Genomic DNA, 14779 nt, shown 5'->3' with positions numbered 1-14779 from the left:
GAAATCAGTCCTAGTGATTTTTCATTTTGTAAAATATAGCATGTATAATACTTTGAGAAATAGTATGTTTTTAATTTTTATATATGCAATGTAAAGTAATAAATATATTCCGTAAAATTATTCAAAGAGCCACATATGGCTCTACAACTGGCTGACATTTGTAATCCCAACACTTTGGCCAAGGCAGGAGGATCACTTGAGGCCAAGAGTTTGAGACCAGCCTGGGCATCATATGAAGACCTTGTCTCTACAAAAAATTTTAAAATTAGCCAGAGGGGTGGCACGCACCTGTATTCCTAGCTACTCAAGAAGCTGAGGTGGGAGGATCGCTTAAGCCAAGGAATTTGAAGTTACAGTGAGCTATGATTGCCCTACTGCACTCTAGCCTGGGCAACAGAGCGAGATCCTGTCTCTTAAAAACAAAAACTATTCAAAAATATAAATTGTATTTAGTTACCTAGAAAAATAACATACAGGGAATGAATGTTTTTGAATAATAGTTGTTAGTATTTCTTCTTGCACTTTTTGATAGCAATTTTTATGCATTTAATGGTAGGGTAGTTTGGAAAGGGAGTTTGATATTGATGCATCTTATATTGCTCTGAGTACTCTGAGTATTGCCTTTACATTCAAAATATTTTGTTTCCTTGGGTAAATTTCTACTTGTTTATAGTGAGTTCTTTGAGAGCTTTTTTATTTTCTTCATATGTAGATACATAATTATACACAAACACACAGATACACACTATATATAGAAGTAACTTCTTAAACTCTTAACTCATTTGTCTTTTTTAACTTTTATCTCCACATGTTTTAGGAAGCAGTTCAGGTACTTTTGAAACATTCTGCAGATGTTAATGCTCGAGACAAAAATTGGCAAACCCCTTTACATATAGCTGCTGCTAATAAAGCTGTAAAGTGTGCTGAAGCTTTGGTACCTCTTCTGAGTAATGTAAACGTGTCTGATCGAGCAGGGAGAACTGCATTACATCATGCAGCTTTCAGTGGACATGGTGAGGTAGGTGGCAATTAGACAGTGATTTTTCTCCTCTTCTGTCTCCCCCCCATACCATTTATTAAAGAACTTTCATTCATGCATAGTAAAAGCATACAGAACTATTTATCATTGTTATTTTTGTCTGATTTTGCCTTTAGGAAACCCTCAGACTTCCTTTTATAACTTTCTCAAGTTTAGAAATCTATTTAGTAGATACTACTTTTATACAGTCAACCTGGGGTGACCAACGAGAACATTACCAACTCTAATACAACAGGAAAAGTATGTTTTATTATTGTGGGAGGAAAAATATGTGAAGACAGAGATATGTTATTGTTCTTCCAGAAGTATATAGTAAATAGCAAAGGAAGGCAGAATTTAGAAAACATTCTTTTTAGTAGTTTATTATCAACCCTTAGTCAAAAGAATCCTTTAGTGACAGAACTATCAAAACAATTTAAGAAAATTGCTATTTAGCTATCTTATACAGCAAATGTCTGTGCTAGGTGTTGTCATAACAAAGGTTGGGGTTTATGTATACATTGAATATTTAGGGAAGAAGGTAACAGAAGAAAAGAACCTTTGAAGCCAGCTTACCTAGTCTTTCATTTTTGTTTCAGGGATAGGAACTCATAGGTAAAGCAACATTCCCAAGGTTCTGTGACTGGGAGCTAGTGGCTGTCATGTCTTTTTCAAAGTAGTTCCACTTATCTACAGAAGATATGTTTCTGTACCCCCTATGGATGTCTGAAACATTGGATAGTACCAAACCCTATAGATATTATGGTTTTTTTCTGTACATACCCATGATAAAATTTAATTTATAATTTAGGCACAGTAAGAGATAATGAAATGGAACAGTTTTAACAAATACTGTAATACAAGTTACACGAATGTAGTCTCTCTTTCAAAATATCTTATTGTCACTGTACTGTAGTCACCTATTTTCAGACTATGGTTGACTGCAGGTAATTGAATGCAGAAAGTGGAACTGTAGATAAAGGAAGACTACTGTACTTCTCTGATTTTATAATATAAAGAGTCCTTGCCTCCACTGCGGTTAAGGTTACAGATGTATCCCTATTTGAAATCTGCAGTAGCCTTCCAGTCAAGAAATGATTGTAAATATGGTTAGGTGCAATTATTATTCTTGGTACATTGTGAGGTAAGCAGACTATGCAGAGACCTCCAGGTCTAATTATATTGTAGGTACTGTGTTTGTGTTTGAATTAAGTTTAAGACATTTATAGAATAAGAATGCACTTTGTATTTTAATAACATTTTAGACAGTGAATAGAATCAAAACCTCTTATTAAATATTTCAGCTTTAGACTTTCCAGATTTGTACTTAGTTCATAAAATGCCAAGCACAAAGTGGCATCCTAAAAAGGTATTGATGCCTGACTTCACTAATACCCACAGTTAACTGTTTTTTCATATTTTGTCCTGTTACTATGTTAAATGACCTTGAGTATTTAGTCTAGCTCCTTCTGTTCTATAACGGCAGACATTTGTTGCCAGAGAAATTGAGATGAGTAACTGTCACAAATGTACATTCATAGACAATTGTACTTCACAATTTTGATGACACTGTGTTTACTTTTATTCCAGATGGTCAAATTACTCTTGTCTAGAGGTGCCAATATTAATGCTTTTGACAAGAAAGATAGGCGTGCTATCCATTGGGCAGCATATATGGGTATGTACTTTTAAAATTTAGTTTTTGATATTATGTGTTTATATATCTACATGTGTTTAGAAAAAAACTGTACGTTTGAGTTCTTGGCTGTTTGTATAGCATTTGTCTTTAGGGGTACTGAAAAGCTCCACAGTATCTGAGTTTGATGTTCAGGCAGAACAAGCCCGGTAATGGGAGAGGTTTGGAGTACACTGGGTCCAGTTCATCTAAAAAAGGTTCTTAAAACAGCTGAAACAACTCGCTTTGCAGCCCTAGATCCCAGGGCATATTTTCTTCTGGCCAGAGGTTATAATTCTCTGCTTCTGCTGTTTTAACTCCTGGATAGGAAAAAGCACATATGAACTGACATGTTTTCTGTGTAATACTGGTATCATTTCCTGATTTATCAGTCACTCTACCTGATTACAAAGACACTCTCACCAATAGTGTAAAAGCGCTCCTATTTCTCCACATCCTCTCCAGCATCTGTTGTCTCTAGATTTTTTTTTTTTTTTTTTGAGACGTAGTTTCACTCATGTTACCCAGGCTGGAGTGCAATGGCACGATCTCGGCTCACCGCAACCCCCGCCTCCTGGGTTCAGGCAATTCTCCTGCCTCAGCCTCCTGAGTAGCTGGGATTACAGGCACGCGCCACCATGCCCAGCTGATTTTTTGTAGTTTTAGGAGAGACGGGGTTTCACCATGTTGACCAGGATGGTCTCGATCTCTTGACCTCGTGATCCACCCGCCTCGACCTCCCAAAGTGCTGGGATTACAGGCGTGAGCCACCGCGCCCGGCCTTGTCTCTAGATTTTTTAATGATTGCCATTCTAACTGGCGTGAGATGGTATCTCAATGTTGTTTTGATTTGCATTTCTCTAATGACAAGTGATGATGAGCGTTTTTTCATATGTTTGTTGGCCTCATGTATGTCTTCTTTTGTAAAGTGTCTGTTCATCTTTTTTGAATGGGCTTGTTTGTTTTTTTCTTGTAAATCTGTTTTAGTTCTTTGTAAATTCTGGATATCAGCCCTTTGTCAGATGGGTAGACTGCAAAAATTTTTTCCCATTCTGTTGGTTGCCGATTCACTCTAATGACTGTTTCTTTTGCCGTTCAGAAGCTGTGGAGTTTGATTAGGTCCCATTTGTCTATTTTGGCTTTTGTTGCCAATGCTTTTGGTGTTTTGGTCATGAAGTCCTTGCCTACACCTATGTCCTGGATGGTTTTGCCTAGATTTTCTTTTAGGGTTTTTATGGTGTTAGGTCTTATGTCTAAGTCTTTAATCCACCTGGAGTTAATTTTAGTGTAAGGTGTCAGGAAGGAATCCAGTTTCTGCTTTCTGCACACGGCTAGCCAGTTTTCCCAACACCATTTATTGAACAGGGAATCCTTTCCCCATTGCTTGTTTTTGTCAGGTTTGTTAAAGATCAGTTGGTTGTAGATATGTTGTGTTGCCTCTGAGGCCTCTGTTCTGTTCCATTGGTCTATATCTCTGTTTTGGTACCAGTACCATGTTGTTTTGATTACTGTAGCCTTGTAGTATAGTTTGAAGTCAGGTAGTGTGATGCTTCCCACTTTGTTCTTTTTGCTTAGAGTTGACGTGGCTATGCGCGCTCTCTTTTGGTTCCATAGGAAGTTTAAGGTGTTTTTTTCTAGTTCTTTGAAGAAGGTCATTGGTAGCTTGATGGGGATAGCATTGAATCTGTAAATTACTTTGGGCAGTATGGCCATTTTCACGATATTGATTCTTTCTAACGATGAACATGGAATGTTTCTCCATCTGTTTGTGTCCTCTCTTATTTCGTTGAGCAGTGGCTTGTAGTTCTCCTTGAAGAGGTCCTTTACATTCCTTGTTTGTTGTATTCCTAGGTATTTTATTCTCTTGGTAGCAATTGTGAATGGAAGTTTATTCTTGATTTGGCTCTTTTTAAGTCTGTTATTGGTGTATAGGAGTGCTTGTGATTTTTGCACATTGATTTTGTATCCTGAGACTTTGCTGAAGTTGCTTATCAGTTTCAGGAGATTTTGGGCTGAGACAATGGGGTCTTCTAGATATACAATCATGTCACCTGTAAATAGAGAAAATTTGACTTCCTCCTTTCCTATTTGAATACCCTTTATTCCTTTTTCTTGCCTGATTGCTCTGGCTAGAACTTCCAGTACTGTATTGAATAGAAGTGATGAGAGAGGGCATCCTTGTCTAGTGCCAGATTTCAAAGGGAATGCTTCCAGTTTTTGCCCATTCAGTATGATATTGGCTGTTGGTTTGTCATAAATAACTTTTATTATTTTGAGATACGTTCCATCGATACCTAGCTTATTGAGGGTTTTTAGCATAAAAGGCTGTTGAATTTTGTCAAAGGCCTTCTCTGCATCAATTGAGATAATCATGTGGTTTTTGTCTTTGGTTCTGTTTATGTGGTGAATTACGTTTATGGACTTTTGTATGTTGAACCAGCCTTGCATCCCCGGGATGAAGCCTACTTGATCATGGTATATAAGCTTTTTGATGTGCTGTTGCAATTGGCTTGCCAGTATTTTATTGAAGATTTTCGCATCTATGTTCATCATGGATATTGGTCTGAAGTTTTCTTGTTGAGTCTCTGCCGGGTTTTGGTATCAGGATGATGTTGGTCTCCTAAAATGATTTGGGAAGGATTCCCTCTTTTTGGATTATTTGGAATAGTTTCAGAAGGAATGGTACCAGCTCCTCTTTGTATGTCTGGTAGAATTTGGCGGTGAACCCATCTGGACCTGGGCTTTTTTTGGGTGGTAGGCTCTTAATTGCTGCCTCAACTTCAGACCTTGTTATTGGTCTATTCAGGGTTTCGACTTCTTCCTGGTTTAGGCTTGGGAGGAGGCAAGTGTCCAGGAATTTATCCATTTCTTCCACGTTTACTAGTTTATGTGCATAGAGTTGTTTGTAATAATCTCTGATGATGGTTTGAATTTCTGTGGAATCTATGGTGATATCCCCTTTATTGTTTTTTATTGCATCAATTTGGTTATCCTCTCTTTTCTTTTTTTTAATCTGGCTAGTGGTCTGTCTTTTGTTGATCGTTTCGAAAAACCACCTCCTCGATTTATTGATTTTTTTGAAGGGTTTTTTGTGTCTCTATCTCCTTCAGTTCTGCCCTGATCTTAGTTATTTCTTATCTTCTGCTAGGTTTTGAGTTTTTTTGATCTTGCTCCTCTAGCTCTTTCAATTTTGATTATAGTGTGTCAATTTTCGATCTCTCCTTCCTTCTCATGTGGGCACTTACTGCTATATATTTTCCTCTAGAGACTGCTTTAAATGTGTCCCAGAGATTCTGGTATGTTGTGTCTTCGTTCTCGTTGGTTTCGAAGAACATCTTTATTTTTGCCTTCATTTCATTGTTTATCCAGTCAACATTCAAGAGCCAGTTGTTCATTTTCCATGAAGCTGTGCAGTTCTGAGTTTGTTTCTGCATTGTGAATTCTAACTTGATTGCACTGTGGTCTGAGAGACTGTTTGTTATTATTTCCATTCTTTTGCATTTGCTGAGGAGTGATTTGCTTCCAATTATGTGGTCAATTTTAGAGTAGGTGTGAAGTGGTGCTGAGAAGAATGTATATTCTGTGGATTTGGGGTGGAGAGTTCTGTAAATGTCTATTAGGTTTGCTTGTTCCAGGTCTGAGTTCAAGTCCTGGATATCCTTGTTAATTTTCTGTCTGTTCGATCTGTCTAATATTGACAATGGGGTGTTAAAGTCTCCCACTATTATTGTGTGAGAGTCTAAGTCTCTTTGTAAGTCATTAAGAACTTGCCTTATAAATCTCGGTGCTCCTGTATTGGGTGCGTATATATTTAGGATCGTTAGCTCTTCTTGTTGTATTGATCCTTTTACCATTATATAATATCCTTCTTTGTCTCTTTTGATCTTTGTTGCTTTAAAGTCTAATTTATCAGAGATGAGAATTGCAACTCCTGCTTTTTTTTTTTTGCTCTCCATTTGCTTGGTAAATCTTCCTCCATCCATTTATTTTGAGCCTTTGTGTATCCTTGCATGTGAGATGGGTTTCCTGGATACAGCACACCAATGGGTTTTGGCTTTTTATCCATTTTGCCAGTCTGTGTCTTTTGATTGGGGCATTTAGTCCATTTATATTTAGGGTTAATATTATTATGTATGAATTCGATCCTGCCATTTTGATGCTAGCTGGCTCTTTTGCCCGTTAGTTGATGTAGATTCTTGATTCTGTTGATGTCCTTTGCCATTTGGTATGTTTTTGGAGTGGCTGGCACTAGTTGTTCTTTTATATGTGTAGAGCCTCTTTCAGGAGCTCTTGTAAAGCAGGTCTGGTGGTGATGAAGTCTCTGAGTACTTGCTTGTTTGCAAAGGATTTTATTTTTCCTTCACTTATGAAGCTTAGTTTGGCTGGATAAGTGATTCTGGGTTGAAAGTTCTTTTCTTTAAGGATGTTGAATATTGGCCCCCACTGTCTTCTGGCTTGTAGAGTTTCTGCTGAGAGATCTGCTGTGAGTCTATTGGGCTTCCCTTTATGGGTAACCCGACCTTTGTCTCTGGCTGCCCTTAGCATTTTCTCCTTCATTTCAATCCTGGTGAATCTGACGATTGTGTGCCTTGGGGTTGCTCTTCTTGAGGAATACCTTTGTGGTGTTCTCTGTATTTCCTGGACTTGAATATTGGCCTGCCTTGCTAGGTTGGGGAAGTTTTCCTGGATAATATCCTGAAGAGTATTTTCCAGCTTGGATTCATTCTCTTCATCACATTCAGGTACACCTATCAAACGTAGATTAGGTCTTTTCACATAGTCCCACATTTCTTGGAGACTTTGTTCATTCCTTTTTACCCTTTTTTCTCTATTCTTGCCTTCTCATTTTATTTCATTGAGTTGATCTTTGATCTCTGATATCCTTTCTTCTGCCTGGTTAATTCAGCTGTTGAGACTTGTGCATGCTTTGCGAAGTTCTCGTGTTTTTTTTTTTTTCAGCTCCATCAATTCACTTATATTCCTCTCTATGTTGTCGATTCTTGTTAGCATTTCGTCAAATCTTTTTTCAAGGTTCTTAGTTTCTTTGCATTGGGTTAGAACATGTTCTTTTAGCTCACTGAAGTTTCTTATTACCCACCTTCTGAAGTCTGATTCTGTCATTTCATCACACTTATTCTCCATCCAGCCTTGTTCCCTTGCTGGTGAGGAGTTGTGATCCCTTTTAGGAGGAGAGGTGTTCTGGTTTCGGGTGTTTTCATCCTTTTTGCGCTGGTTTCTTCCCATCTTTGTGGATTTATCCACCTGTTGTCTTTGTAGTTGCTGACTTTCTGTTTGGGTCTCTGAGTGAACTTCCAGTTTGTGGATGCTGAAGTTACTTCTTTTTCTTAGCTTTCCTTCTAGCGGTCTGGCCCCTCTGCTGTAGGACTGCTGATGTCCACTCCAGGCCCTGCTTGCCTGGGGATCACCTGCAGCAGTTGCAGAACAGTAAGGGTTGCTACCAGTTTCTTCTTCTGCTATCTTTATCCCAGAAGGATACCCGCCAAATGTCAGTGTGTTCTCTCCTTTATGAGGTGACTCTTTGGATATGCAGGGGTCAGGGAGCTGCTTGAGGAGACTGTCTGTCCTTTATTGGAGTTCAAGTGCTGAGCCGTGAGCTCCGTTGTTCATTCAGAGTTGCTGGGCAGGTCCCTTTAGGTCTGCTGCAGCAGAACTCATAAACTCTTTTTTTTTTTCACCCAGGTGCTTGCTCTGTCCCAGGGATTTAGGGCTTTATTTATGAGTTTCCGTTGTGCTCCTGCTTTTTTTTTTTTTTTTTTTTTTTTTTTTTTTACCCAGGGCTGCCCTGCCCAGCGAGCAGGCAGCCTAGTTACTGTCTGCCTGCAGAGGCTTTGCTGAGCTGCTGTGGGCTCCGCCCAGCTGCCATGTGATATTCTCTGTAGTCCTGTTTGTATGGGTGTAGTTAGAACTGCCTCAGCAATGGTGGCCCGCCTCTGTAATGGTGAAGTCTCTCTGTAATGGCAGGTTGCCTCGGAAACAGTGGGTTTCCTCCATAGTGGAGGAGTGTCTCGGTAATAGTGGACACCTCTCCCCCACAGAGCTGGACTGTCCCACGTTCAGCTGCGCTAGCTCTGAAACTCTCAACCCAGAGCGTTTTCAATTGCTGTTTTTTTGTGTGTGGAGGTGGGTGCAGCTGAGCCTGGTCACCTGACTCCCTGACTCAGAGTCTGTTGTTTTTTTTTTTTGTTTGTTTGTTTGTTTGTTTTTTAGTTGAACAGTCGAGGAGATCTGTGTGATTTCCCTTGCGGCAACTTACTGCGCTGGCTGAAACAGCTGCGCTGAGATTCATGGAGATTTTTTGCTCAGGAATCTCCTGGCCTGGCTCCCTGTTTCAGTTCCTTTTTAAATCAGATGAATGGGCGATCTGCCTTCCCGGGTCTCCAATCGCCAGCTAAGAGGGCACTCGGACCAGTGTATTTTGTATGGAGACCCGCCGCGCCACGGCGACGGCAAAGAAGCCGCGCTGGCGACCCGTGGGGCTCCTCCACCTGGGAATCTCCTGGTCTGTGGTCAATACAAATCCGTCTGGAAATGTGGCGTCCACTCACCCTCTGCACTTTCACTGGGAGCTGCAATCCTGAGCTCTTCCTAGTCGGCCATCTTGGGTCCTCCTCTTTTTTTTTTAAGAAAATACAAACCTGAAATACAGGCATTGTCACCTCTAGGTTATATTCAGAGAATTCATCAATATTAGTGTAGGAGACATTGGGGATTATATTTAGTCTTATAATTTATTTATCCCAGTTTTTCTTATTAGCCCTGACCTTCCATTCCCTGGTTGAGACTCCTTTAATTTCTTTTTAGGCTCTACCTCTTATACTTATGCTATTGAATTATTTGTCATTATTCACTAGCATCGTACCTCATCTCCAAATGAATTGATCATTTTCTTCTTCCCACCTTGTGCTTGCTCCTGCCATCACCCTTTATCCAGGTCCCTTTACACATTGATCTTTCCTGTTGCCTTCAGTACTTTTAGCAATATTCAGCCAAGTTTAGCCTCCAGTTACCTTATTGTGATGACTCTGAATAAATACTTTTTCCCTTGGGCTGGGCATGGTGATTCATGCCTGTAATCCCAACACTTTGGGGCGCCGAGATGGGAAGATCCTTGAGCCCAGGAGTTTGAGACCAGCCTGGGCAACATAGCAAGACCCTCTCTCTACAAAAAAAAAAAAATTTAAATATTAGCTGTGTGTGGGGTGGCACACACCTGTAGTCACAGCTCCTCAGGAGGCTGAAGTGGAGGATTGCTTGATCCCAGGAGGTTGAGGCTGCAGTGAGCTTGATTGCACCACTGTATTCTAGCCAAGGTGGCAAAGCCTAAACCCTGTCTCAAAAAATTTTTTTAATAATTTTTAAAAATTACCTTAACTCATTATATTCTTTTTTCTTTCCTAGAAACATAATAGTAAATATTTCTTTTCCATATTAAAATGGGAGTAAAGAGGCTGAGAATATCTATTTTACTTGATAATTTATGTTTATAAACAACTGAATCTGACTGATTATGCATCTTGCTGTATCCTGGCTTAATTTTTTTGAAGGGGGGGCCTCTGTTTGAAAACTTTATTGTATAATTTGCTAACTTTTTATAGACTCATTCTACATGAAGGGATTTTTTAAATGGCATCACAGGTAATTTCTTTAATGTCACAAAAATGTATTGGGTGCCTGTTTTGTATGCTGCTCTTGACTTTGTGGAACAGATCAAGAAGTAGAACAGTCTTGAAAGTATGTAATATATTCGGGGATTAATGCACAAAAAGTAATTTAAAAGTTAGTAATTAATGTTTCCATTGAAGAAACATCACAGGGCTAATAGGCCTAGGGAAGAGAGTTGATTGGATTGGTCAGGAAAGGTGGACTCTGACATGGTTCTTCAAGGATTAGTATAATAGCAATGATTGGGAGGAGACATCCAAGCAGAATGATCCACATAAAGAAAATGTTTCATGGGCAAAGACACAGAGGTGTAAAGGATTGTGGGAAGAAGAGAAAGCACTATATAATCTAATCTGGTAAAAAGTCACAAGTTAGAAAAGGAGAATAGTGTTTCTCTCACCTTCCAGATACATGGCCTCCTTCCTGACCTTTTTGTGTAGTTGCTTGGGGACTGAGACTAGTTCTGACTCATGAACAAAAGCAACATCAGTCTGGGCCAGAGCATTTAATTGCTGGAAAACTCTGCAGTCTATTCCGCCTTCTGTTACAGTGACCAGCCACATTGAAGATGATGTCAGTTACGCGAGCCTGGTTATTTGAGTAACTTAGAGAAGCCCCCTTGACAACCTGTTAGGGTTGAGAGAGAAATAAAAACATTAATTGTTTAAGCCACTGAGATTTGGGAGTTGATTGTTAACCATCACATAGTATAACCAACCCTTTCCTGATGGTTACAAGGGTGAGTAGTAAACTAAGTTAGTTAAGGAGATCTGGTGGAAATGATAAGGAAAAAAAGGTTTTTGGCTGCATGTTCTAAAGACCTAACTTTCTGAAGAAACATGCCCAAGAAACTCCCAGATTGAAACGATTCCAGTAAGGCAGAGATTAGAGAGATTGTAGGTTTGGTGCTAAACCATTACAGCAAAGTAAATATCACAGTAAAGCAAGTCATAAAAATTTTTTGGTTTCCTAGTGCGTATAAAAGATATGTTTAGTCTGGCTGTGGTGGCTCACACCTATAATTCCAACACCTTGGGAAGACAAGGTGGGAGGACTGCTTCAGGCCAGGAGTTCCAAACTAGCCTGAGCAACATAACAAGACCCTGTCTCTACAAAAAAAATTTAAAAATTAGCCCAGCAGGGTGGTGTGCATCTGTGGTCCTAGCTACTCAGAAGGCTGAGGTGGGAGGATCACCTGAATCCAGGAGTTTGAGGTTACAATGAGCTGTGATCATACCACTGCACTCCAGCTGGGATAACAGAGCAAGACTCTGTTTCTAAAAATAATTATTTATAAAATATGTTTATGCTATACTATAGTTTATTAAATGTGCAGCTAAAACAATGTACATGTCTTTGGTCTTTTTAATTTTCAGTGTTCTTGTCTTAAAAAATACCTTATTGCTAAAAAATGGTAACTGTCATATAAGCCTTTAGTAAGTCATAATCTCTGCTAATGGAGAGTTTTGTGTCAATGTGAATGGCTGCTGAAGGTTTGGATGGCTGTGGCAATTTTTTTAAAATGAGATAAAGATGTGCTGCATCAGTGGACTCTTAACTTTCACAAAAGATGGCTCTGTAGCATGTGAAGCTGTTTGATAGCATTTTACCCATAGAATTTCCTGCAAAATTATAGTCATTTCTTTAAAAGCCTTGTTGTCATTTCAACAACATTCACAGCATCTTCGGGAGTAGATCCCATCTCACCAAACCACTGTCTTTACTCATCCATAAGAAGCAACTCCTCATCTGTTCACATTTTAGTGTGAGATTATAGCAATGCAGGCACATCTTCAGGCTCCACTTCTTCTAATTCTCTTGCTATTTCTGCCATGTCTGCAATTATTTCCTTCACTAAAGTCTTGAACCCCTCAAAGTCATCCTTGAGGGTTGGAATCAACTTCTTCCAAATTCCTGTTACGATTAATACTTTGACCTCCTCCCGTGAATCAGAAATTTTTGTTTGTTTTTGACAGAGTTTTACTCTGTTGCCCAGGCTGGCATGTAGTGGTGTGATCTCGACTCACTGCAGCCTCTGCCTCCTGTGTTCAAGTGATTCTCCTGCCCTAGCCCAGCCTCCCAAGTGCTGGGATTACAGGCACCCTCCAGTATGCCTGGCTAATTTTTGTATTTTTAGTAGAGACGAGGTTTCACCATATTGGTCAGGCTGGTCTCAAATTCTTGGCCTCATCTGCCCACTTCAGCCTCCCAAAGTGCTGGGATTACAGGCGTGAGCCACCATGCCAGGCCAGGAATGTTTTTAATGGCACCTAGAATGGTGAATCCTTTCCAGAAGGTTTTCAATGTACTTGCCTAGATCCATCAGAGGAATCACTAATTATGGCAGCTATATCTGTGTCCAATGTTATTTCTTACATAATAAAGACTTTGAAAGTTGAAATTACTCTTGATTCAGGGACAACAGTGACTTGTGTTAACAGGCATGAAAACAACAGTAATCTCCTTGTCTGTAAGAGTTCTTGGGTGGCCAAGTGCATTGTGAATAAGCAGTACTACTTTGAAAGGAATCTTTTTTTTTTTCTGAGCAGCATGTCTCAACAGTGGGCTTAAAATATTCAGCAAACCGTGTTATAATCAGATGTGTTGTCATCCAGGCTTTGTTGTTCCATTTTAGATCATCGGCAAAGTTGATTTGGCATAATTCACGCTGGCTGTAGGATTTTCAGAATGGTAAATCAGTGTTGGCTTAACTTAAAGTCACTAGCTGCATTAGCCTGTCAAGAGAGTCAGCCTGCCCTTTGAAGTTTTGATGGCAGGCATAGACTTCTCTCTAGCTGTGAAAGTCCTCAGTGGCATCTTCCGATAGAAGCTTGTTTCATCTACATTGAAAATCTGTTGTTTAATGTAGCCACCTTCATTAATAATCTTAGATCTTTTAGATAACTTGCTACAGTTTCTATTAATGCATCAGCACTTGCTGTTCACATTGCACTTTACGGGGACAGCCTTTTTCGTTAAACCTCATGAACCAATCTTTGCTAGATCAAACTTTTCATCTATAGCTTCCTCACCTCTCAGCCTTCATGGAATTGCAAGTTAAGGCCTTACTCTGGATTAGGCTTTGGCTTGAGTGAAAGTTATAGCTGTTTTGGTCTTCTATCCAGACCACTAGTACTTACTGTATATCTTCAGTAAGGCTACTTAGTGATTAGTGTGTTCTACTTATCATTAGTGTGTTCACTGATAGCATGTTTAATTTTCTTCAAGAATTTTTCTTTTGCCTTCACAACTTGGTAGCTTTGTCATACGAGGCCTAGCTTTCAGCCTGTCTTACCTTTCAACATGCCTTTCTCAATAAGCTTAGTCATTTCTAGCTTTTTTTTTTTTTTTTTTTTTGAGACGGAGTTTCGCTCTTGTTACCCAGGCTGGAGTGCAATGGCACGATCTCGGCTCACCGCAACCTCCACCTCCTGGGTTCAGGCAATTCTCCTGCCTCAGCCTCCTGAGTAGCTGGGATTACAGGCATGTGCCACCATGCCCAGCTAATTTTTTGTAGTTTTAGTAGAGACAGGGTTTCATCATGTTGACCAGGATGGTCTCGATCTCTTGACCTCGTGATCCACCCGCCTCAGCCTCCCAAAGTGCTGGGATTTCAGGCTTGAGCCACCGCGCCCGGCCTCTAGCTTTTGATTTATGAGAGATACGCAGCTGTCTTTCACTTGAACACTTAGGGGCTACTATAGGGCTATTATTATTTGGCCTAATTTCAGTACTGTTGTGTCTGAATGAAGAGGAAGGCCTGAAGAGGAGATAGATGGGATAATATAGTAGTCAGAATACACAACATTTATTAAGTTCACTTTTTTTTTTTTTTGAGACGGAGACTTACTGTTTCATCTAGGCTGGAGTGCAGTGATGTGATCTTGGTTTATAGCAAACTCCACCTCTGGGGTTCAAGCAGTTCTCGGACCTCAGCCTCCTAAGTAGCTAGAACTACAGGTGTGTGCCACCATGCCCAGTTAATTTTTGTATTTTTATACTTCTAGTAGAGACAAGGTTTTAGCATGTTGGCCAGGCTGGTCTCAACTCCTGACGCCAGGTGATCTGCCTACCTAAGCCTCCCGAAGCGCTGGGATTACAGCCATGAGCCACTGTGCCTGATTAGTTTACCATTTTATATAAATGCAGTTTGTGATGGCCCAAAACATTACAGAAGGCATGTCAAAGATCACTGATCACAGATCACCATAACAGATAAAATAATATTGATGAAAAAGTTTGAAATATTGTCAAGAATAACCAAAACATGACACAGACACCTGAAATGAGCACATGATGATGGAAAAAATGATGGCAATAGACTTGCTTGACACAGGGTTGCCACAAGCTTTCAATTTTTAAGAAATAAGATGTAATATTTGCAAAGCACAATAACACAAACT

At 39.7% G+C, this 14779-nt stretch overlaps 1 protein-coding gene across 15 annotated transcripts in view; it reads left to right on the top strand.

Moving 5' to 3' along the window:
• The window catches only part of ANKRD28 (ankyrin repeat domain 28), a 198113-nt gene that overhangs the window by 126613 nt on the left and 56721 nt on the right, over positions 1-14779 (top strand). For all 15 annotated transcript variants that reach the window (XR_004262917.1, XR_004262928.1, XM_032258975.1 and 12 more), the window contains 2 exons: positions 818-1018; positions 2609-2696. Coding sequence is in view for 13 of the 15 variants with exons in the window: in XM_032258975.1 (XP_032114866.1) it covers positions 818-1018; positions 2609-2696 (289 nt within the window). In the remaining 2 variants the exon portion in view is untranslated. The remainder of the gene's footprint in view (positions 1-817; positions 1019-2608; positions 2697-14779) is intronic.

The sequence above is a fragment of the Sapajus apella genome, unplaced genomic scaffold (genome assembly GCF_009761245.1).
Source record: "Sapajus apella isolate SASKATOON/1434 unplaced genomic scaffold, GSC_monkey_1.0 scaffold4, whole genome shotgun sequence".
NCBI classification, from domain to species: Eukaryota; Metazoa; Chordata; class Mammalia; order Primates; family Cebidae; genus Sapajus; species Sapajus apella.
The sequence above is the reverse complement of the archived record's forward strand: the minus strand, read 5'-3'. Positions and strand labels throughout refer to the sequence as shown.